General features: G+C 43.0%; 1 protein-coding gene and 1 long non-coding RNA gene across 2 annotated transcripts in view; one reads left to right on the top strand and one right to left on the bottom strand.

Annotated features, from left to right (window-relative positions):
- Positions 1–22,106, top strand: part of LOC115119794 (interferon-induced very large GTPase 1-like) — an 87,741-nt gene that overhangs the window by 11,728 nt on the left and 53,907 nt on the right. The window contains exons 4-6 of the mRNA XM_065003570.1: positions 4,362–4,631; positions 16,346–16,612; positions 16,825–17,094. Coding sequence (XP_064859642.1) covers positions 4,362–4,631; positions 16,346–16,612; positions 16,825–17,094 — 807 coding nt within the window. The remainder of the gene's footprint in view (positions 1–4,361; positions 4,632–16,345; positions 16,613–16,824; positions 17,095–22,106) is intronic.
- LOC135561762 (uncharacterized) lies at positions 3,249–3,840 on the bottom strand. Its single transcript, XR_010459638.1, has 2 exons — positions 3,709–3,840; positions 3,249–3,289 (listed from the first exon to the last, which is right to left on the bottom strand). It is a non-coding gene; the product is annotated as an uncharacterized LOC135561762 (long non-coding RNA).

Below are 22,106 nucleotides of genomic sequence, written 5' to 3'. Positions count from 1 at the left end.
GGCTACGGCTGGTGAAGGGCTGTTTCCAAATACATGGACTTTCATCCAGTACTCAGTTATGTTTCTATCTGGGTTGTTGTCTTCATACCAGAGAAACCTTAAGTAATCTCTGTGATCCTCACGTACACCAAAACAGTAAAACATTTGTTGCACATCTGCTGTTAGTGCAATGTAATCCTTGCGGAAACGCATTAGGACACCCAAGAGTGTGTTGTTTAAGTCTGGACCACTGAGCAGAACATCGTTAAGTGACACGCCTTGACACTTAGCACTGGAGTCAAATACTACTCGTATTTGTTCAGGCTTTTGTGGATGGTAAACACCAAATATGGGCAGATACCAACGTTCTTTGTCTCCCTCTAGTGGCTGTGAAGGTTCGGCTTGGTCGTTATCCAGCATCTTTTGCATGAAGTCAATAAAATGACACTTCATGTCAGGCTTTTTGTCTAAAGTCCTGCGAAGTGATGTGAGACGGTTCATGGCCTGCTCCCTGTTATTAGGAAGGCGACGTCTAGTGGGGCGAAAGGGTAGTGGAGCCACCCAGTTGTTTCCATCATCCTGGAAAACCTGTTTGTCCATAATGTCCAAGAAGGCTTTGTCCTCCACTGATGGTGCTGGTTTATCATTGTCTTGTGTTTTGTCGAACACGGAACATCCCAGGCTGTCTGTGTTCACAGTTGTGATTGGATCTCTCGAGTGCACTGTAGAGGGAGAGATGTGTTTCTGAGCTACGCTGCTGTAGTTCTCTTTTACCTGGATGATGTCAGGGCAAGGGCTCAGATAGGATGTGTGACCATTTTGAAGTATGTTTGTCCTGAACACGTTAACATTGGCTGGTCGGTGAGCTGTTCCCAGACAGACCTCACCCACCCGAGGTCGAGTCGCTGTGCATAAGGAGTGTCGTGGGGCCCATTGATTTGCTCTCGTACCTTGTGTACCCTTAAGATGTCTCGTCCTAAGAGCAGGAGGATGGGAGCGTCTGGGTCCACAGCTGGAATTCTGTCCATAACTGGTTGCAGATGGGGATGATGATACGCAATGTCGGGGGAGGGAATCTCCGTCCTATCGTCTGGCATCATATCACACTCTATCAGAGTAGGGAGAGTGAGCTGCATGTGTCCATCTATAGACTCCACCATAAAGTTGACGGCTCTCCTGCCTGAAGTCTCTGTTACCCCAGAACACGTCTTCATGGTGTATGGAGCAGAGTTGTCATTGATGTTGAAGAGACTGAAAAACTCTGTCTTGGCCAGAGATTTGTTACTCTGTTCATCAAGCACTACATACATTTTGACAGCTTTCTCGCTTTTCCCAGCCGGATAAGCTTTGACTAGGCATATTTTTCAACATGATCTTGGATTGACTGCCTCACCACAGATCTCTGTACACTTTGAGGTGACAGATAGAAGAGCATCGTCACCTTGCTCCCCGCTATTATCTGTCTCTGCTGTAGCGGTGTATGTATTTGTAGGGGCTGGGCCTGGATGCAGAGCAGCAAGATGCCTGTCGCTGTCGCACTCAGAGCACTTGATTGAAACCTTACAGTCTTTAGCTCTGTGCTGAGTTGACCCACAACATCGGAAACAAATGCCATTGTCTTTGAGATATGATTTGCGCTCATCTAGAGTTTTGTATCTAAACCCACGACACTTTTTAAGAGGATGAGGCTTGTTATGTATTGGGCAGTGACGGTCAGGGTTTTCAACCTTTGTCTTACTGGGTTTGGTCTGGTGGTCTGAGGCCTCAGATGACACATCTGTCTTGTATACAGTCACAGGTGTCTTGCTGCTGTACCTGGCAGGTTTCTCACTTTTCATGGACACCTGGTTAGTTGAGGTGTAGAGGGTGAAGCTGGGGTCATTTCTAATTTTCGCCTGGTTCCTGATGAATCTCGAGAAGAACGAGAATGGTGGGAATGCTACCCGATAGTCCTCCTTATATTTGGATCCCTGTGCTATCCATTTTTATTGTAAACTGAATGGAAGTTTCTCTACAATAGGGTTTACCCCGAGATGTGTCCAGATAAGCGAGGCCTGGAAGGTACCCTTCTACTTTAGCACACTCCAGTTCGAGAAGAATGTCACCTAATTCTCTTAGTTTGTGATTGTCTTTGTTAGCCAGTTTTGGAAAATCATCCATTTTCTTCAACAGTGCATTCTCGATCACTTCGGGTGTACCATAGCACTCTTCTAGTCGTTGCCAGACCATGTTAAGTCCTGCTGTTGCGTTGAAAATATGGACAGATCTAATTCTGTTTGCTTGCTCAGATGACTCTGCCCCTAGCCACTTGGTAATTAGATCTAACTCTTCCCTGGCTGATAAATTCAAGTCTCTGGTCGCATTGAGAAAGGATGCTTTCCATGCCCAAAGATTTTCAGGGCGATCATCAAACTTCAGGAGTCCGGAACTCACCATCTCACGTCGTAGGAGGTACTTGATGAGGTCTGGTGCCACTTGTGACTCAGGGAAGTTGTGTGTGTGTGACTGGAAGTGGGCTTGCTTTCCATTTCCACCATGCTGCTGTTCATTTCTTTTGAACGGAGAGTCTCTGCTCATGTTCTGTTGTTTGCTACTTACTGGATTATGGCATGTAGCTGGGTCAACACTAACCTCTTGTTTCTCCACTTCAAATGGAAGTTCAGCAAAGTAGGGCCTAGCATGTTGTTGCACATACTCACATGTACGTTGGACTGGACTTAAGGGCTGTGTCCCTGTGTCTAGTTCTTTGCGAAGCTCTCTGCGTTCTGATCCTACAGCTTCTTCAAAGGCTGCAGCTTCAGCCACCGCAGCAGCAGCTGCTCTCTCAACTTGGAGAACATAAACTTGCCTCGAGGTCAGCTTTTTGCTTCATCACAGAAGCTTCCTTCTCAGCATAGGAGACTTGTGCATAGGAGCCTTGGCGCGTGCTTTGACGGCTGCAGAACTCGCCGTTGAGGATCTGCTTGACTGTTTTGATGACCTTGATCTTGTAGATTGAGACTTGGTCCCAATGTGATGAAGAGGCTCTTCCATCTCTCTCTGTTGAACACCTGGCTCTGGTTGTTGCATCGTAGACTGCTGGTCTTCCCTAGGATAAGAGGCTTTGTTGGCTGATGAACGTAGAAACATAACCACCGTGTGCAGTTATTCTTGTGCTTGAGCCCGCTGTGATGATGTTTTTTCACTATTCTGCCCTTGAGTTGCGTTCCCATGCAAAACTAGACAGATAGCTAACAACTAAGTCTTCAATAAAACTCCCAAGGCGTGACTTTTCTTGAATGAATATATTGAAAACGTTTATGTTGTGAAACTGCAAGATACAGAAAAGAATATACTTTAGTGTTCAATTCACACCGACATACTGTAGCTGTACATTAAACATTTGAAGTTGCATAAATACAAAGCACGCGCTAAGGTACCATGCATCTGGCATGATGCCAAACCATATAGCTAATTGTTAACCATATGGTAATTGGCTCCTTCCATTACTCTAATAATGTATAACCATCTATGTAGAATAACAAAGCATATTACACTAGAAACAGTAACAAAACTACAGTATTGTATATTTTACAATTCGTTTGCATGACGCATGAGCAAAGTAATACAGCTAACGACATACATTAAAGGCATTGCAATTTGTGAGTAAATGCAACCAACATTGATATGTAAGCAACTCTGTCAATAACAAGATTATCATCATTAGCTAAATGCTTGAATCGAACTTACAAACAAATATTTTTCCAAGGCTGAAGCGTGACAAGAAATAACTACATTGAAAGACCTGCAACGTAGCGTTGTTTGTAGCTGCTCTATGCGTGCAAAACAAATTCTGTACTTCCTGTTAGCGTCGTCTTTCTAAGTACCAGAAAGCTAGGGGGCAAATAACACCATTGAACACAATGAAAATCCAATTTAACCATGGTAATAAAATAATCTGTTACCTTCTAACAGGATGGCAGCACACCTATGTTACCAACTAATTCTGATTATTCCCCAACAGTTTCCTCAAACTGGTTATCTAGGCTTTGCTCCTTTTATATTTATTATGATCCTGACAAACTCACCAGTCTCTGCCTGTGACAAGCATACCCATTACATGATGCTACCACATATGCAAGACATACACATCAAGGCATCTTTGTTTTTTATTTATTTTGTATAATTTTGCTTTCTCTTTGAAAAGGTGGAGTAGGTTGTACAGATCGGTAGGGGAAAAAATCGAATCCCTTTTTGCCATGTGACTTCTGTTTTTAGCTTATTTTTTCCCACATCAAAAGGTATTGCAAGCGTTCTTTTTTACTTTGACAACTATTCTACTTTTTGTCCTGTAATGCATTTCTGAAGTTAAACTGTAACATTGACAATGTATTTTCCCTTAGTACTTCCTGCTCCAGACCAGCTGACTGTTGACTCAGTGGACACCACATCAGCTGCTGTTAGCTGGAACCAGCCACCAGGATTGGACCAAACCCAACATCATTACCAGATCTCCTACCACTGTCCAGGGACAGAACCACACATTACTACCACGTCTTCCCACAGCTTCACTCTCTCTGACCTGCAATGTGGTACTCAGTACTCTGTCACTGTCTGCACTGTGCTGGACAATGAAAAGCAAAGTCAACTGGTGTCAACAACCTTCACCACAAGTAAGTCGTTACCCTACTTATTAAGTATTATCTCTGGTGTCAAAGATAATTAAGCTTTGACTTGATATCAAAATGACTAATGTGAATGAACTAATCATAATTGATGTGTAAGCAATTAGGGCTGTACCCAAATAAACTTGGTCAACCAAGTGTCGTCTGTTCTTTTGACCAATTGATTGGTTGAAAATTACAAACATTTATTTTTCCATATTTATACACATAATTAAGTGCTTAAATCAAATCAAATATATGACCTGTTTCAGTCACTACTTCACAGGAGAGCCATTTGAACTTAAACTTTTTTTTAAATCAGAAGGTTTGGCAGAAAGGCCTTGTTGAACGTGAACTTTCATGTGCCTTAATAACAAAATTGTATGCCTTCTGTAAATACGAATAAAAAAAAATAATTACGAGCCTAGTTGATTTAGCCACAGAAAAAGTCAGCAACCTTCCCGCTTGCCATGATTGACTGAGATAATGAGTGAGCTGGACATGCCGAGAGATGAGTTTGGATTGGTCTGCCATTTAACACGCTTCTGTCTATTTGAGCTGTTCAGTATGTCTAGGTAATTCTGTCTAATGCAGCTTTTTAAAAAATGTATTGTGTAGGAAAACTGCATAAACCGAATGCCAAGTTAAAGTGCACTGTTAGCTAGTTAACGTTAGCTGGCTGGCTCACTAGCAATATGTGTATGCTCTCCACTTTCTGGAGATCCAAGTTTTGAAATCAGTGGAATTCGTATATGATAGCTAAGTAGATGGACAAAACACCTGTCTCCGTATTACATCTTACATAATATGGAGACGTGTCCAAATATGATGTATACGGCAAGATATCTAGCTACATTTTCAGGTATTACACGTTTCTAATTTTGACAAAGTGCTTTCATTTCAAGTTAAAGTGTGCTGTTATCTAGCAAGCTAACGTTAGCTGGCAGGCTCGCTAGCTAACATTACGTGTATGATCTTATCATTTGTATCTCAGAGCTACCAGTTATTGTAACAGATGTCTTCCTGGGAAGGAGAGGCGGAACAAAACGCAGCGTGGTTATTCATGGTTCTTTAATAAGAGACACTTAACATGAACTAACTACAAAACAATAAACGTGAAAACCGAAACAGTCCTAACTGGTGCAGTAAACACAAAGACAGGAAACAACCACCCACAAAACCTAACACAAAACAGGCTACCTAAATATGGTTCCCAATCAGGGACAATGACTAACACCTGCCTCTGATTGAGAACCATATCAGGCCAAACATAGAAATAGACAAACAACATAGAATGCCCACCCAGCTCATGTCCTGACCAACACTAAAACAAGGAAAACACGCAAGAACTATGGTCAGAACGTCAGAACGTGACAGTACCCCCCCAAGGTGCGGACTCCGACCGCACAACCTAAACCTATAGGGGAGGGTCTGGGTGGGCATCTGTCCGCGGTGGCAGCTCTGGCGCTGGACGTGGACCCCACTCCATAATTGTCTTAGTCCACCTTCTTAGCGTCCTTTGAGTGGCGACCCTCGCCGCCGACCTTGGCCTAGGAACCCTAAAAAAGGGCCCCACTGGACTGAGGGGCAGCTCCGGACTGAGGGGCAGCTCCGGACTGAGGGGCAGCTCGGGACTGAGGGGTAGCTCAGGACTGAGGGGTAGCTCAGGACTGAGGGGTAGCTCAGGACTGAGGGGTAGCTCAGGACCGAGTGGTAGCTCAGGCCTGAGGGGTAGCTTAGGACTGAGGTAGCTCAGGACTGAGAGGTAGCTCAGGACTGAGAGATAGCTCAGGCTGGTTGACGGCTCTGGCAGCTCCTGGCTGACTGACGGCTCTGGCAGCTCCTGGCTGACTGACGGCTCTGGTAGCTCCTGGTTGATTGACGGCTCTGGCAGCTCCTGGCTGATTGACGGCTCTGGCAGATCCTGGCTGACTGGCGGTTCTGGCAGATCCTGGCTGACTGGTGGCTCTGGCAGATCCTGGCTGACTGGCGGCTCTGGCGGATCCTGGCTGACTGGTGGCTCTGGCGGATCCTGGCTGACTGGTGGCTCTGGCGGATCCTGGCTGACTGGTGGCTCTGGCGGATCCTGGCTGACTGGCGGCTCTGGCGAATCCTGGCGGATGCTGGCTGACTGGCGACTCTGGCGGACCCTGGCTGACTGGCGGCTCTGGCGGATCCTGGCTGATTGGTGGCTCTGGCGGATCCTGGCTGACTTGCGGCTCTGGCAGCTCCTGGCTGACTGACGGCTCTGGCAGCTCCTGGCTGACTGACGGCTCTGGTAGCTCCTGGTTGATTGACGGCTCTGGCAGCTCCTGGCTGATTGACGGCTCTGGCAGATCCTGGCTGACTGGCGGTTCTGGCAGATCCTGGCTGACTGGTGGCTCTGGCAGATCCTGGCTGACTGGCGGCTCTGGCGGATCCTGGCTGACTGGCGGCTCTGGCGGATCCTGGCTGACTGGTGGCTCTGGCGGATCCTGGCTGACTGGTGGCTCTGGCGGATCCTGGCTGACTGGCGGCTCTGGCGAATCCTGGCGGATGCTGGCTGACTGGCGGCTCTGGCGGACCCTGGCTGACTGGCGGCTCTGGCGGATCCTGGCTGATTGGTGGCTCTGGCGGATCCTGGCTGACTGGCTGCTCTGGCGGATCCTGGCTGACTTGCGGCTCTGGAGGATCCTGGCTGACTGGCGGCTCCATGCTGACTGGCAGCTCTGGCGGCTCCATGCTGACAGACAGGAGACTCTGGCGGCTCATGACAGACGGGAGACTTTGGCGGCTCATGACAGATGGGAGACTCTGGCGGCTCATGACAGACGGGAGACTCTGGCAGCTCATGACAGACGGGAGACTCTGGCGGCTCTGGACAGACGGGAGACTCTAGCAGCTCTGGAGAGACGGGCAGCTCAGGCGGCGCTGGGCAGACGGGCAGCTCAGGCGACGCTGGGCAGACTGGAGACTCCGGCAACGCTGGAGAGGAGGAAGACTCTGGCAGCGCTGGACAGGCGAGGCGCACTGTAGGCCTGGTGCGTGGTGCCGGCACTGGTGGTACTGGGCCGAGGACACGCACCTCAGGGCGAGTGCGGGGAGCTGCCACCGGAGGGCTGATGCGTGGAGGTGGTACTGGATAGACCGGACCGTGCAGGCGCACTGGAGCTCTTGAGCACCGAGCCTGCCCAACCTTACCTGGTTGAATGCTCCCGGTCGCCCTGCCAGTGCGTCGAGGTGGAATAGTACGCACTGGGCTGTGCAGGCGAACCGGGGACACCATGCGTAAGGCTGGTGTCATGTACGCCGGCCCAAGGAGACGCACTGGAGACCAGATGCGTAGAGCTGGCTTCATGACACCTAGCTCGATGCCCACTCTAGCCCGGCCGATACGAGGAGCTGGTATGTACTGCACCGGGCTATGCACCCGCACTGGGGACACCGTGCGCTCCACAGCATAACACGGTGCCTGCCCGGTCTCTCTCACCCTCCGGTAAGCTCAGGAAGTTGGCGCATGTCTCCTACATGGTTTCGCCATACTCCATGTGTGCCACCCCCCAAGAAATCTTTGGGGCTGACTCTCAGGCTTCCTTGCCAGCCGTGTTCCCTCGTATCGCCGGCTCCTCTCTCTGGCTGCCTCTGCTCTCCTAGCTGCCTCCACCTGTTCCCATGGGAGGCGATCCTTTCCCACCAGGATCTCCTCCCAAGTGTAGCAACCCTTGCCGTCCAAAACATCCTCCCGTGTCCATTCCTCCTTGCGCTGCTCCTGCTGCCGCTGCCTGTCACCACGCCGCTTGGTCCTGTTGTGGTGGGTGGTTCTGTAACGGCTTTCTTCCTGAGAAGGAGAGGCGGACCAAAACGCAGGGTGGTTATAGTTCATGGTTCTTTAATAAGAGACACTTAACATGAACTAACTACAAAACAATAAACGTGAAAACCGAAACAGTCCTAACTGGTGCAGTAAACACAAAGACAGGAAACAACCACCAACAAAACCCAACACAAAACAGGCTACCTAAATATGGTTCCCAATCAGGGACAATGACTAACACCTGCCTCTGATTGAGAACCATATCAGGCCAAACATAGAAATAGACAATCCTGACCAACACTAAAACAAGGAAAATACACAAGAACTATGGTCAGAACGTGACAGTTATAGCCTAATGTTAGCCATCTAACATTGAACCTTGTTGGTTAGCTACCTGCAGATTCATGCAGGGTAGTAACAACATGAGTTGGGATTATGATAAATGCTCTGAATTTACGAATGGACAATCTGACAGCACAGTTGCAGTCACCAACGCTCTGGACAGCCTAACCAGCTCTGCTAGGGCGAGTAATGTTCAGTGAGCTGTTCACTCATTTGTGACTGGAAGTAGCTAGCAAGTTGGCTTGGGTGCTTGACTAATGTTAGTACAGAACATTTGGATCAAAGAGATGGGTGGGGCTAAAGCTTAAGAGGGTGTAAACAATGCTGAATGGCTGTAGACAAAGAAGGGCTCTCCAGTAGTAGTACCAAGATATTCAAAGGCCATTTTCTCAATAGTGAGATTACAAGTTTATCAACTATCAAAGCAAAATTACTTTCCCATTGTTCCTCAACAGTAGTGTATGATATTTCATTTTGTTACTCTCTATCTCTACTTTTAGCCAATGTAAAAAACACAATTTTGCGACATAAGACTGATTTGAGCTGTTCGTTCATATATATGCAGCGAGCTTGTCTGAAGCTTTAAGCACACTGTTTGATGAAATAATGAAGACACACAAATGACTGGAGGCTGACCGCAATTGATTTGATTGTGCCAGGACGGGCTCAGACTTGCTGTCTTAAAATAAATGACATCGAGTGACTGTGTGACTAGCACCAATTGTCTCTCTTCTCCCTGTTGCAGCGACCACCACAGAACATCAAAACTGTTTATCATGCTGTCCATGTTGCTGAAGCTGCAACATAATTATAACAATATCTGACTGAAAAGTTCTGTTATCGAAATCCTTGATTTGTTTAAGAAAAACATTCCTATTCCCTCAACCCTGGCTCTCTTTACGCGATGCATGTATGCACTGCATGCATGTGACCAATAGAGCCTGACCTATTGCATATCATAATCACATCAATAAATTGGTTATAACAAACCCTAAACACCGTAACACAGTTGACAGCAAAATGGTTTCAGAGGACGTGACAAATAAACACTAAATGGGGGAATATTTATTCGTTGCTTAGGAGGTGAAGGGAAAGTCAGATGTGTGGAATACATTTGAAATACAGGAAATGAAGAAAAACGAGGTAAGGAGAAAGCGCTGTGGACTTATTATGTGTGTCAAACAAGTGCTGTTAGATGGCAATATAATTTCTCTGATCGTTTGGAACAATGTAAACAACAGTAAATAAATCATAAGCGTACCAGAGAGTCTGTTGTAATGTTTTTTATAAAGCCTTTTTTACAGCAAAGGCTAAAACCAGTCGCATTCATTTGTGAATGCAATTTCCAAATTCCAAATAAACGGTTTATTTATTGTTTACGCTAAGGTGGCTTTGTTATTTTATTTTAAAACAAAAATGATTGATTCCATTTCAGATCATGAATGACTCGTATGCTGTGTGAAGACATGAACAAATTAATGATTGATTGATACAGTACTGTAGCTTACATAAGTATTGAAATATAGGACTAAGTAATTTACTGTAGTAAGACTACAGGCGCTCTTACGCCTACAGCTAGATTGTTGTTATACAAAGGTTGTTACACAAAGCTGCTATACTAAGCCTGCTAATGATAATGACTCAACTCAAAACAATAAGCCCAGTCACTCCTCCATGACAACAAAATAAACGTAAACAACAGAGTAGGCTAATAAGTCTATGGTTTTTTAGGTTATGCTCAGGGAAAACAACTTGACTAATCTATATTTGTATATTGGCTTGGTCCTCAAGAAATCAGTAAGATATTAAACAAACACTCAAACAGGCAACAGAAGCAGGATCTGTCTTATTTCTGTAGATATATATGGATGATTTATAAAGCCAGGCACATTTAAGAGTTAGGCTACTGATTATAGACCTAATTAAGTTGGGGGTTCCTATCTCTTCACATTTCTTAGACAATAAGGCAAGCGCTGTTTTCTCACATCCTTACTCTGCTGCTGCCTCCACCACATTGTTGTCACACCAATATTGCTGGTTAGCTTTGCTATTATGCACATAGCAACATGGTCTAGGAACAGGCGCCAATTCAACAGCGCACTGATGTGTTTATGGGCAGCGACCGCTATCCAACACGTGAGAAGGGCATCTGTTCTAAAATAATATTATTTGTTTGAGTGTTTCACCATTGTTCCTAAATAATATAACCATATACAATTTCAGTAGTACCTGTCTTAGAGTGATGGATAGTGCCATCCCCAAAGCCTCCACAATGGATCAGTCCACTGAGACAGGTGTCTTGTACATCATGATATTATTATACATTTTTTGGGGGTTGCTACTGCTCTACTAAAGAAATATTGGTCGACCAACAGTCTATCGACCAAACAGTCGCAAACTCGGGACATCCCTAGTCAGCATGGGATGTAAAGGTACAGGTTCTTTCCTGTAAATATACAGTGAGGTCCAAAAGTATTTGGACATTGAAAATGTGTTGTTGTTGCTTTGGCTTTGTTCTCCAGCACTCTGGATTTGAAATGTGTATTTGTACTTATTAGTGATCCCCATTAGCTGCTGCAGACAGTTATCTTGAATTTGAGGGTATTTTTATCCATATAGGGTGAACCGTTAAGAAACTACAGCACTTGTTGTACATAGTCCCCCGATATTAAGGAACCAAAACTATTTGGACAAATTCACTTATGTGTATTACATTTTTCAAAAGTTTAGTATTTGATCCTGTATTTCTAGCACGCAATGACCACATCAACCGTGTGACTATACACATTTGTTGGATGCATTTGTTGTTTGTTTTGGTTGTGTTTCACATTATTTTGTTCCCAATCGAAATGAATGGCAATTAATGTAGTGTAATTTTGGAAGAATATAACACTTCTTCATCAATGTGGATGCTAACATGATTACGGATAATCCTGAATAAATTGTGAATAATGATGAGTGAGAAAGTTAGAGGCATAAATATCATATCCCCCCAAAATGCTAGCATGTCTTCGCGTTATGATATTTGTGCCTTTCTCACTCATCATTATTCACGATTTATTCAGGATTATCCATAATCATGGTAGCATCCACATTAATGTAGAAGCGGGGGTGTTAGGATACTTTCCTAAAACAATTATTGTCCACTTCACGGAGTCCACATGATGTTCATATTTTAACACATATACAGTGCATTCGGAAAGTATTCAGTCCCCTTGACTTAATTCCACATTTTGTTACGTTACAACCTTATTTTATAATGGATTAAATAGTTTCCCCCACTCATCAATCTACAAAATACCACATAAAGACAAGGTGAAAACAGGTTTTTAGAAATGTTGACTAATGTATTACAAATAAAAGCAGAAATACCTTATTTGAATAAGTATTCATACCCTTTGCTATGAAACTCGAAATTGAGCTCAGGTACATCCTGTTTCCACTGATCATCCTTGAGATATTTCTACAACTTGATTGGAGTCCACCTGTGATACATTCAATTGATTGGACATGATTTGGAAAGGCAAACACCTGTCTATATAAGGTCCCACAGTTGACAGTTCATGTCAGCGCAAATACCAAGCCTTGAGGTCGACGGAATTGTCCATAGAGCTCCAAGACAGGATTGTGTCGAGGTACAGATCTGGGGAAAGGTACCAAAAAATGTATTTGCGAGACTCCGAGTAGGTGAAACGATGATCTCCGGATGTGTGGTTCTCACCGGGAAGCATGGAAGAGGAGGTGTGATGGTGTGGGGCTGCTTTGCTGGTGACACTGTCTGGGACTTATTTAGAATTCAAGGCACACTTAACCAGCATGACTACCACAGCATTCTGCAGCGATTATGCTATCCCTCTGCTTTGTGCTTAGTGGGACTATAATTTGCTTTTCAACAGGAATTTGACCCAAAACACCTCCAGGCTGTATAAGGACTATTTGATCAAGAAGAGTGATGGAGTGCTGCTTCAGATGACCTGGCCTCCACAATCACTCGACCTCAACCCAATTGAGAAGGATTGGGATGAGTTGGACCGCAAAGTGAAGGAAAAGCAGCCAAAAGGTCTCAGCATATGTGGGAACTCCTTCAAGACTGTTGGAAAAGCATTCCCCAGGAAGCTGGTTGAGAGAATGCTAAGAGTGTGCGAAGCTGTCATCAAGGCAAAGTGTGGCTACATATATATATATATATATATACAGTATATACAGTTGAAGTTGGAAGTTTACATACACCTTAGCCAAATACATTTAAACTCAGTTTTTTCACAATTCTTGACATTTAATCCAAGTAAAAATTGCCAGTCTTTCGTCAGTTAGGAACACCACTTTATTTTAAGGATGTGAAATGTCAGAATAATAGTAGAGAGAATGATTTACTTCAGCTTTCATTTCTTTCATCACATTCCCAGTGGGTCAGTAGTTTATATACACTCAATTAGTATTTGGTAGCATTGCCTTTAAATTGTTTAACTTCGGTAAACATTTCAGGTAGCCTTCCACAAGCTTCCCACAATAAATTGGGTGAATTTTAGCCCATTCCTCCTGAGAGAGCTGGTGTAACTGAGTCAGGTTTGTAGGCGTCCTTGCCCGCACACGCTTCTTCAGTTCGGCCCACAAATTTTCTATAGGATTGAGGTCAGGGCTTTGTGATGGCCACTCCAATACGTTGACGTTGTTGTCCTTAAGGCATTTTTCCACAACTTTGGAAGTATGCTTGTGTAACCGATGTGAAATGGCTAGCTAATTAGCGGTGGTGCGCACTAATAGCGTTTCAATCGGTGAAGTCACTTGCTCTGAGACCTTGAAATAGTGGTTCCCCTTGCTCTGCAAGGGCCACGGCTTTTGTGGAGCGATGGGTAACGATGCTTTGTGGGTGACTGTTGTTGATGTGTGCAGAGGGTCCCTGGTTCTAGCCCGGCGAGGGGACGGAGAAAAGTTATACTGTTACACTTGGGGTCATTGTCAATTTGGAAGACCCATTTGAGACCAAGCTTTAACTTCCTGACTGATATCTTCAGATGTTGCTTCAATGCACATAATTTTCCCTCCTCATGAAGCCATCTATTTTGTGTACTTCACCAGTCGCTCCTGCAGCAAAGCAACCCCAAGAAATTATGCTGCCACCTCCTTACTTCACGGTTGGGATGGTGTTCTTCGGCTTGCAAGCCTCCCCCTTTTTCCTCCAAACATAACAATGGTCATTATGGTCAAACAGTTCTATTTTTGTTTCATCAGACCAGAGGATATTTCTCCAAAAAGTATTATCTTTGTCCCCATGTGCAGTTGCAAACCGTAGTCTGTCTTTTTTATGGCGGTTTTGGAGCAGTGGCTTCTTCCTTGCTGAGCGCCTCGATATAGGACTTGTTTTACTGTGGATATAGATACTTTTGAACCTGTTTCCTCCAGAATCCTCACAAGGTCCTTTGCTGTTGTTCTGGGATTGATTTGCACTTTTCACACCAAAGTACGTTCATCTCTAGGAGACAACGCGTCTCCTTCCTAAGCGGTATGACGGCTGAGTGGTCCCATTGTGTTTATACTTGTATACTATTGTTTGTAAAGATGAACGTGGTACCTTCAGGCGTTTGGAAATTGTTCCCAAGGATGAACCAGACTTGTGTTCTACAAGTTTTATTCTGTCTTGGCTAATTTCTTTTGATTTTCCAATGATGTGAAGCAAAGAGGCACTGAGTTTGAAGGCAGGCCTTGAAATACATCCACAGGTACACCTCCAATTGACTCAAAGGATGTCAATTAGCCTACCAGAAGCTTCTAAAGCCATGACATAATTTTCTGGAATTTTCCAAGCTGTTTAAAGGTACAGTAGTCAACTTATTGTATGTAAACTTCTGATCCACTGGAATTGTGATACAGTGAATTATAAGTGAAATAATGTGTCTGTAAACAATTGTTGGAAAAATGACTTGTGTCATTCACAAAGACCGACTTGCTAAAACTATAGTTTGTTAACAAGAAATTTGTGGAGTGGTTGAAAAACGAGTTTTAATGACTCCAACCTAAGTGTATGTAAACTTCCGACTGTCGGAGGTTTACATACACTTAGTATATATATATATATATATATATATATATGAGTACATAAGACCATGATTATTTGTCTCTCTGAAACTATATACAGTACATAAGACCATGATTATTTGTCTCTCTGAAACTATATCATCTAGTGATACATTTTAAAGAAATACTTGTCTGCCATTGAACAACCTCATGCCATAATTATGTAACTGATGTGAAATGGCTAGCTAGTTAGCGGTGGTGTGCGCTAATAGCGTTTCAATCGGTGACGTCACCGCTCTGAGACCTGAAGTAGTTGTTCCCCTTGCTCTACAAGGGCCGCGGCTTTTGTGGAACGATGGGTAACGATGCTTTGTGGGTGTCAGTTGTTGATGTGTGCAGAGGGTCCCTGGTGTGAGCCTGGGGCGAGGGGATGGAGGACAGTTATACTGTTACAATTAGATAGTGAAAAAGCACACCAATCTCTTTCATAGATTCTTTAAACAATAACATCTAATTTACCAACATTTCTGAAAATAGAAATATAGCATTATGGAATTATATATATTTTTGATTATCACAGTATTCTTTTAATTTACGTTCTTTTTTAGCGTGGCGGCAACAATTTAGCAGAGGTGCAGAGCCGGTGCTTAATGAATATGGCGGAGACTTGTAATTTTTGCTGGGTTACAAATCTAACCTCACACTCTTAGATATATAAACACACAGTACCGGTCAAAAGTTTGGACACACCTACTTACTCAAGGGTTATTCTTTATTTTGACTATTTTCTACATTGTAGATTAATAGTGAACACATCAAAACTATGAAATAATGACACATATGGAACCATGTAGTAACCAAAAAAGTGTTAAACAAATCAAATATATATTTTATATTTGAGAATCTTCAAAGATGCCACCCTTTCTTTGTCTTGATGATAGCTTTGCACACTTTTGGCATTCTCTCATTCTCTAGCTTCATGAGACTGTGTGTATGTACAGTTCTTTATTAAAAAATGTAGTTATTTGTTACATTTGACTGTGCAAAACCTAACAGTACTACTTATTTCTCTGAGAGTGAAGTGGATATATAGCATTTTGCAAAAATAAATAAATAACATGATTCTCTCTGAAATTAAACCATCAAGTGAAACATTTGAAATAAATACATGTCTGTCATTGAACAACCTTGTGCCATAATTAGAAGTGAAAAAGCATACCAATCTCTTCCATAGATTCTTAAACAATAAAATCGAATATACCAGCATTTCTGAAAAAAAAAACATTTGGAATGATACTCTTTATTGATTACCACAGTATTCATTTAATTTACTTGCTTATTTTTTTGCATGGCGGCAACAATTTAGCAGCGTCGATGCTTTATGAGTATAGCGGAAACTTGTAATTTTTGTTTTACCTAACAAATCTAACCTCTGTTGTGCGACTTCTGATTTAGGTTATTTCAAAAGGGATTGCAAGTATTTTTTTTGTACTTTGACTACTATTCTACTTTTTGTCCTGTTAAATATTTCTGGATTAAAACTGTAGCACTGACAATAATGTGTTTCTACTAGTTATCCCTGCTCCAGACCAGCTGACTGTTAACTCAGTGGACACCACATCAGCTTCTGTTAGCTGGAACCAGCCACTAGGATTGGACCAAACCCAACATTACCAGATCTCCCACCACTGTCCAGGGACAGAACCACACATCACTACCACAACTTCACACAGCTTTACTCCATGTGACCTGCAATGTGATACTCAGTACTCTGTCACTGTCTGCACTGTGCTGGAAAATGGAAAGAAAAGTCAACTGGTGTCAACAACCCTCACCACAGGTAAGGAAGTACCATACTGAAGTATTAACTCTGATGTTTGACTATGAACTAATCCTAATCGATGTTTCAGCATTGGATGTAAAGGTACTGTATCTTCCCTGATGAGAAATATATCATGATGAATTGCATGGCAGCCTTTTCTATTTTTCAACTACTATTCTATTTTTCTATTTTTATAAACTGTAGCCCTGATAATAATGTGTTTCCACTAGTACTTCCTGCTCCAGACCAGCTGACTGTTGACTCAGTGGACACCACATTAGCTGCTGTCAGCTGGAACCAGCCACCAGGATTGGACCAAACCCAACATCATTACCAGATCTCCTACCACTGTCCAGGGACAGAACCACACATCACTACCACATCTTCACACAGCATCACTCTCTCTGACCTGCAAGGTGGTACTCAGTACTCTGTCACTGTCTGCACTGTGCTGGAAAATGGAAAGAGAAGTCAACTGGTGTCAACAACCCTCACCACAGGTAAGGAAGTACCCTACTGAAGTATTAACTCTGATGTTTGACTATGAACTAATCCTAATGGATGTTTCAGCATTGGATGTAAAGGTACTGTATCATCCCTGATGAGATATATATCATAGTGAATTCCCCAGATCTCATCATGCAGTTTGGTGCTGAAATCATTTTCAGAACCAAATGTGATATTTTATATCTGCATGCATGTTTGCCTTTATTTCTGTGAGTCATTATGTCAAGGAGCTGATCTGTCTGTACTTGCTTTAACTTCATCCAAAATACAGTGTAAAACACGTGTTATTGTAAAGAGGATTGGAAGAATTAAGAAATGATTGTGTATGGTTACCTTGATGTGTGTGTAAATATTACTAGTCTAATTCATAGATTTTAGATGAGTATGAAAATGTATATCCATTCTTTAGCTGGAATGGACTGTACATATCCTCTATATTTGACTCGGATATGTGGTTGTTTCCCCTAGCTATCTTAAGATGAATGCTCTTTGTTTTATCCAATGACATAGACTATGTATTTAGACCCCTTGACTTTTTCCACAGCCTTGTTCTAAAATAGATTCTTATTCTTATCTTTTCTTATCAATCTACACCATAATGACAAAACAAAAACGTTTTTTTTTAATACATTTTTGCAAATGTAAAAAAACAACAATTTATATCACATTTATATAAGTATTCAGATCCTTTACTCAGTACTTTGTTGATGCACCTTTGTCAGTGATTACAGCCTCGATTCTCCTTGGGTATGACAATACAAGCTTGGCACACCTGTATTTGGGGAGTTTCTCCCATTACTCTCTGTAGATCCTCTCAAGCACTGACATGTTGGACGGGGAGCGTCACTGCACAGCTATTTTCAGGTCTCTCCAGAGATATTCAAGTCTGGGCTTTTGCTGAGCAACTGAAGGAAATTCAGAGACTTGTCCTGAAGCCACTCCTGCTTTGTCTTGGCTGTATCTTTAGGGTCATTGTCCTATTGGAAGGTAAACGTTTGCCCAGTCTGAGGTCCTGAGCACTCTTGAGAAGGTTTTCATCAAGGATCTCTGTACTTGGCTTCGTTCATCTTTCCCTTGATCCTGACTAGTCTGCAAGTCCCTGCCGCTGAAAAACATCTTCACAGCATGATGCAGCCACCACTTTGCTTCACCGTTGGGATGGTGCCAGGTTTCCTACAGACGTGAAGCTTGTCATTCAGACCAAAGAGTTCAATCTCGGTTTCACCAGACCAGAGAATCTTGTTTCTCATTGTCTGAGAGTCCTTTAGGCAAACACCAAGCGGGCTGTCATGTGCCTTTTACTGAGGAGTGGCTTCTGTCTTGCCACTACCAAAAATACCTGATTATTGGAGTGCTGTAGAGATGGTTGTCCTTCTGGAAGCTTCTATCATCTCCACAGAGGAACTCTGGAGCTCTGTCAGAGTGACTATCAGGTTCTTGATCACCTCCCAGACCAAGCCCCCTCTCCCCCGTTTGCTCAGTTTGGCTGGGCGGCCAGCTCTAAGAAGAGTCTTGGTGGATTCAATCTCTTTGCATTTAATAATGATGGAGGCTACTGTGTTTTAGGGGACCTTCAATGCTGCATATTTTTTTTGTTACACTTCCCCAGATCTGTGCCTCGACACAATCCTGCCTCAGAGCTCTAGGACAATTCCTTCGACCTCATGGCTTGGTTTTTGCATAGACATGCACTGTCAACTATGGGACCTTATAAAGACAGGTGCGTGCCTTTCCAAATCACGTTCAATCATTTGAATTTACCACAAGTCGTAGAAACATCTCAAAGATGATCAGTGTAAACTGAATGCACCTGAGTTCAATTTCGAGTGTCATAGCAAAGGGTCTGAATAACGTATGTACAGTCGTGACCAAAAGTTTTGAGAATGACACAAATATTAATTTTCACAAATTCTGCTGCCTCAGTTTGTATGATGGCAATTTGAATATACTCTAGAAAGTTATGAAGAGTGATGAATTGCAATTAATTGCAAAGTCCCTCTTTGCCATGCAAATCAACTGAATCCCCCCAAAACATTTCCACTGCATTTCAGTCCTGCCACAAAAGGACCAGCTGACATCATGTCAGTGATTCTCTCGTTAACACGGGTGTGAGTGTTGACGAGGACAAGACTGGAGATCACTCTGTCATACTGATTGAGTTCGAATAACAGACTGGAAGCTTCAAAAGGAGGGTGGTGCTTGGAATCATTGTTCTTCCTCTGTCAACCATGGTTACCTGCAAGGAACCACGTGCTGTCATCATTGCTTTGCACAAAAAGGGCTTCACAGGCAAGGATATTTCTGTCAGTAAAATTGCACCTAAATCAACCATTTATCGGATCATCAAGCACAGAGCTTGCTCGGGAATGGCAGCAGACAGGTGTGAGTGCTTCTGCACGCACAGTGAGTCGAAGACTTTTGGAGGATGGCCTGGTGTCAAGAAGGGCAGCAAAGAAGCCACTTCTCTACAGGAAAAGCATCAGGGACAGACTGTTATTCTCCAAAAGGTACAGGGATTGGATTGCTGAGGACTGGGGTAAAGTCATTTTCTCTGATGAATCCGAATTCCGATTATTTGGGGCATCCGGAAAGAGCTTTTTCGGAGAAGACAAGGTGAGAGCTACCATCAGTCCTGTGTCATGCCAACAGTAAAGCATCCTGAGACCATTCATGTGTGGGGTTGCTTCTCAGCCAAGGGAGTGGGCTCAGTCACAATTTTGTCTAAGAACACAGCCATGAATAAAGAATGGTACTGTCATGGTGCTGACTTTTGTCCAATACCTGCAGCAAAAGCCTCTACCCCATCCTCTGGCTGGGCAGAGTACTTTAGGATTTTAGTTACTTCGGTGTAACAAGGGCCTAGCCGTGCGGCCCTACCAACCCTCCTATTTTTTTCGTAATGGCCCTTCGCGTGAGTTGGGTTTGTTCCTTCGTTCACGTTGTCACTCCCTTATTTTCCGGTCTAGTATGAGGCCTTGGATAGATATACTCCTATTTAAATATTCTAAGTGTTATGGATTCCTCCTATATTTCCTTACTTTCAAGTTTCTTTACTTATGTATACATCAATACCTAATAACTTTTTCTATTAGTTATTATGCTCGTCAGCTAGTAGTCACTTGGAAACTATTATTGGTATATGTTTTGACTCTCTTAAAAATATATTTATTGTCCACACAATGAAATATTCTTTAGTGCAATCACTTTAACCTATAACCAGGGTCACTTTCTGTTCAGTGAGAGTGTCAAAGGTGTTTGCTCTCCAGATCGTTAATCTGGCCTAGTTGTCAAAGTTTCAAGCTTTTATTAAGTCACTGTTTTTTGTCTTATACACATTATTACAATTCAATGGTTATACAGTTTCTAAATACAACAATAACGCTCAATCAATCCTTAATGCTTTAAGCTATGCCAGATAATATTGCAAAACTTTAAATGCGTTAACACTTCTAACAATATTGACTAAATAGCAAAAATAGTTCAATTACCTTAAATGCTTAGCCCCTTGGTCACTTTCCCGTAATTGGTATTCTCACAGCAATGACACTAGATTCCGAATTCCAATATCTCTATACACTTCCAACTCTGTGTATGGACTCAATATATTGTAACTGGTACTTGGCTGTTTCCTCGTATTGCCAATCACATCTGTGCCTGATGTCTCACTGAGTGACTGCCGCTTTGTCTGTGATCAGGAGGTGTTTAGACCCCTGTGTTTCGTAGACTCAGTTTCGGGTTCACAAAGTTCAACCAAGTATCTTCAGATAGTGATCCAATAAGTACTTAGGCAAAATTATCCAGTTCTCAAATATTGTTCTAGTCTAACAAAAAAGAGTATAGTGCAATAGTAATTTTACCTCTGATGATTCTCCATATGAAGTCTGTCTCATATGTCAGTGAGGATCATGCCTCTCTTATGATCTCTGTTCTCTTTATATACCTTTTTACAGGGGAAGTTCCCACTGGTGCTGTAGACCTACGTAATCTTAGACCTGTGTGTAAACGGAAGCTTCCTATTATTACCATTTAAGGTCATGCACTACTGACTCCCAGATTGCTGCTTCCGTGTTACTGTTGGCTGATTCTACTCGATGATACCAGCTGGTTGTTTCTACCACTGGAGGTGGCGTAGGTGGTATGTCAAGCGTCAGCTGGGAGAAGTCTATGATAGGTATCTCCTCTGCTTCCCCCTGTTGTCCAGTTTCTGCAGGTGTGGTCCATGGTTCCATGAGGTCCCGTGAATGCCCTGTGTTGTTGTCCATATTGCTTGATGGAGTGGGCAGATTCTTTTCATCTCTTGTCACCAGTACCAACACCTCCTCATAGAGCAACTTCTCCCAACCATCCAGGAACAATTTGGTGGCGAACAATGCCTTTTCCAGCATGACGGAGAACCTTGCCATGAGGCAAAAGTGATAACTAAGTGGCTCGGGGAACAAAACATTGATATTTTGAGTCCATGGCCAAGAAACTCCCCAGACCTTAATCCAATTGAGAATTTGTGGTCAATCCTCAAGAGGCGGGTGGACAAACAAAACTTCATAAATTCTGACAAACTCCAAGCATTGATTATGCAAGAATGGGTTGCCATCAGTCAGGATGTGGCCCAGAATTTAATTGACAGCATACCAGGGCGGATTGCAGAGGTTTTGAAAAAGAGGGGCAACACTGCAAATATTGACTCTTTGCATCAACTTAATGTAATTGTCAATAAAAGCCTTTGACACTTATGAAATGCTTGTAATTATACTTCAGTATTCCATAGTAACAATTTTCTGACAAAAATATCTAAAGACACTGAAGCAGCAAATTTTGTGGAAAATAATATTTATGTTTTCCTCAACTTTTGGCCACGACTCTATTTTTTTTCTTCTTCTACATTTGCAAAAAAAATCATTTTAAACAAGTACATTTTTGTCATTAAACAACCTCATTAAAAAACACATCATAGATTGTTTAAACAATAAAATCTAACTTACCAACATTTCATAGATATACTGAATAG

This window comes from Oncorhynchus nerka, linkage group LG18, assembly GCF_034236695.1.
Source record: "Oncorhynchus nerka isolate Pitt River linkage group LG18, Oner_Uvic_2.0, whole genome shotgun sequence".
NCBI classification, from domain to species: domain Eukaryota; kingdom Metazoa; phylum Chordata; class Actinopteri; order Salmoniformes; family Salmonidae; genus Oncorhynchus; species Oncorhynchus nerka.
Note: the sequence above shows the minus strand (reverse complement) of the source record. Positions and strands in the feature narration are given on the sequence as shown.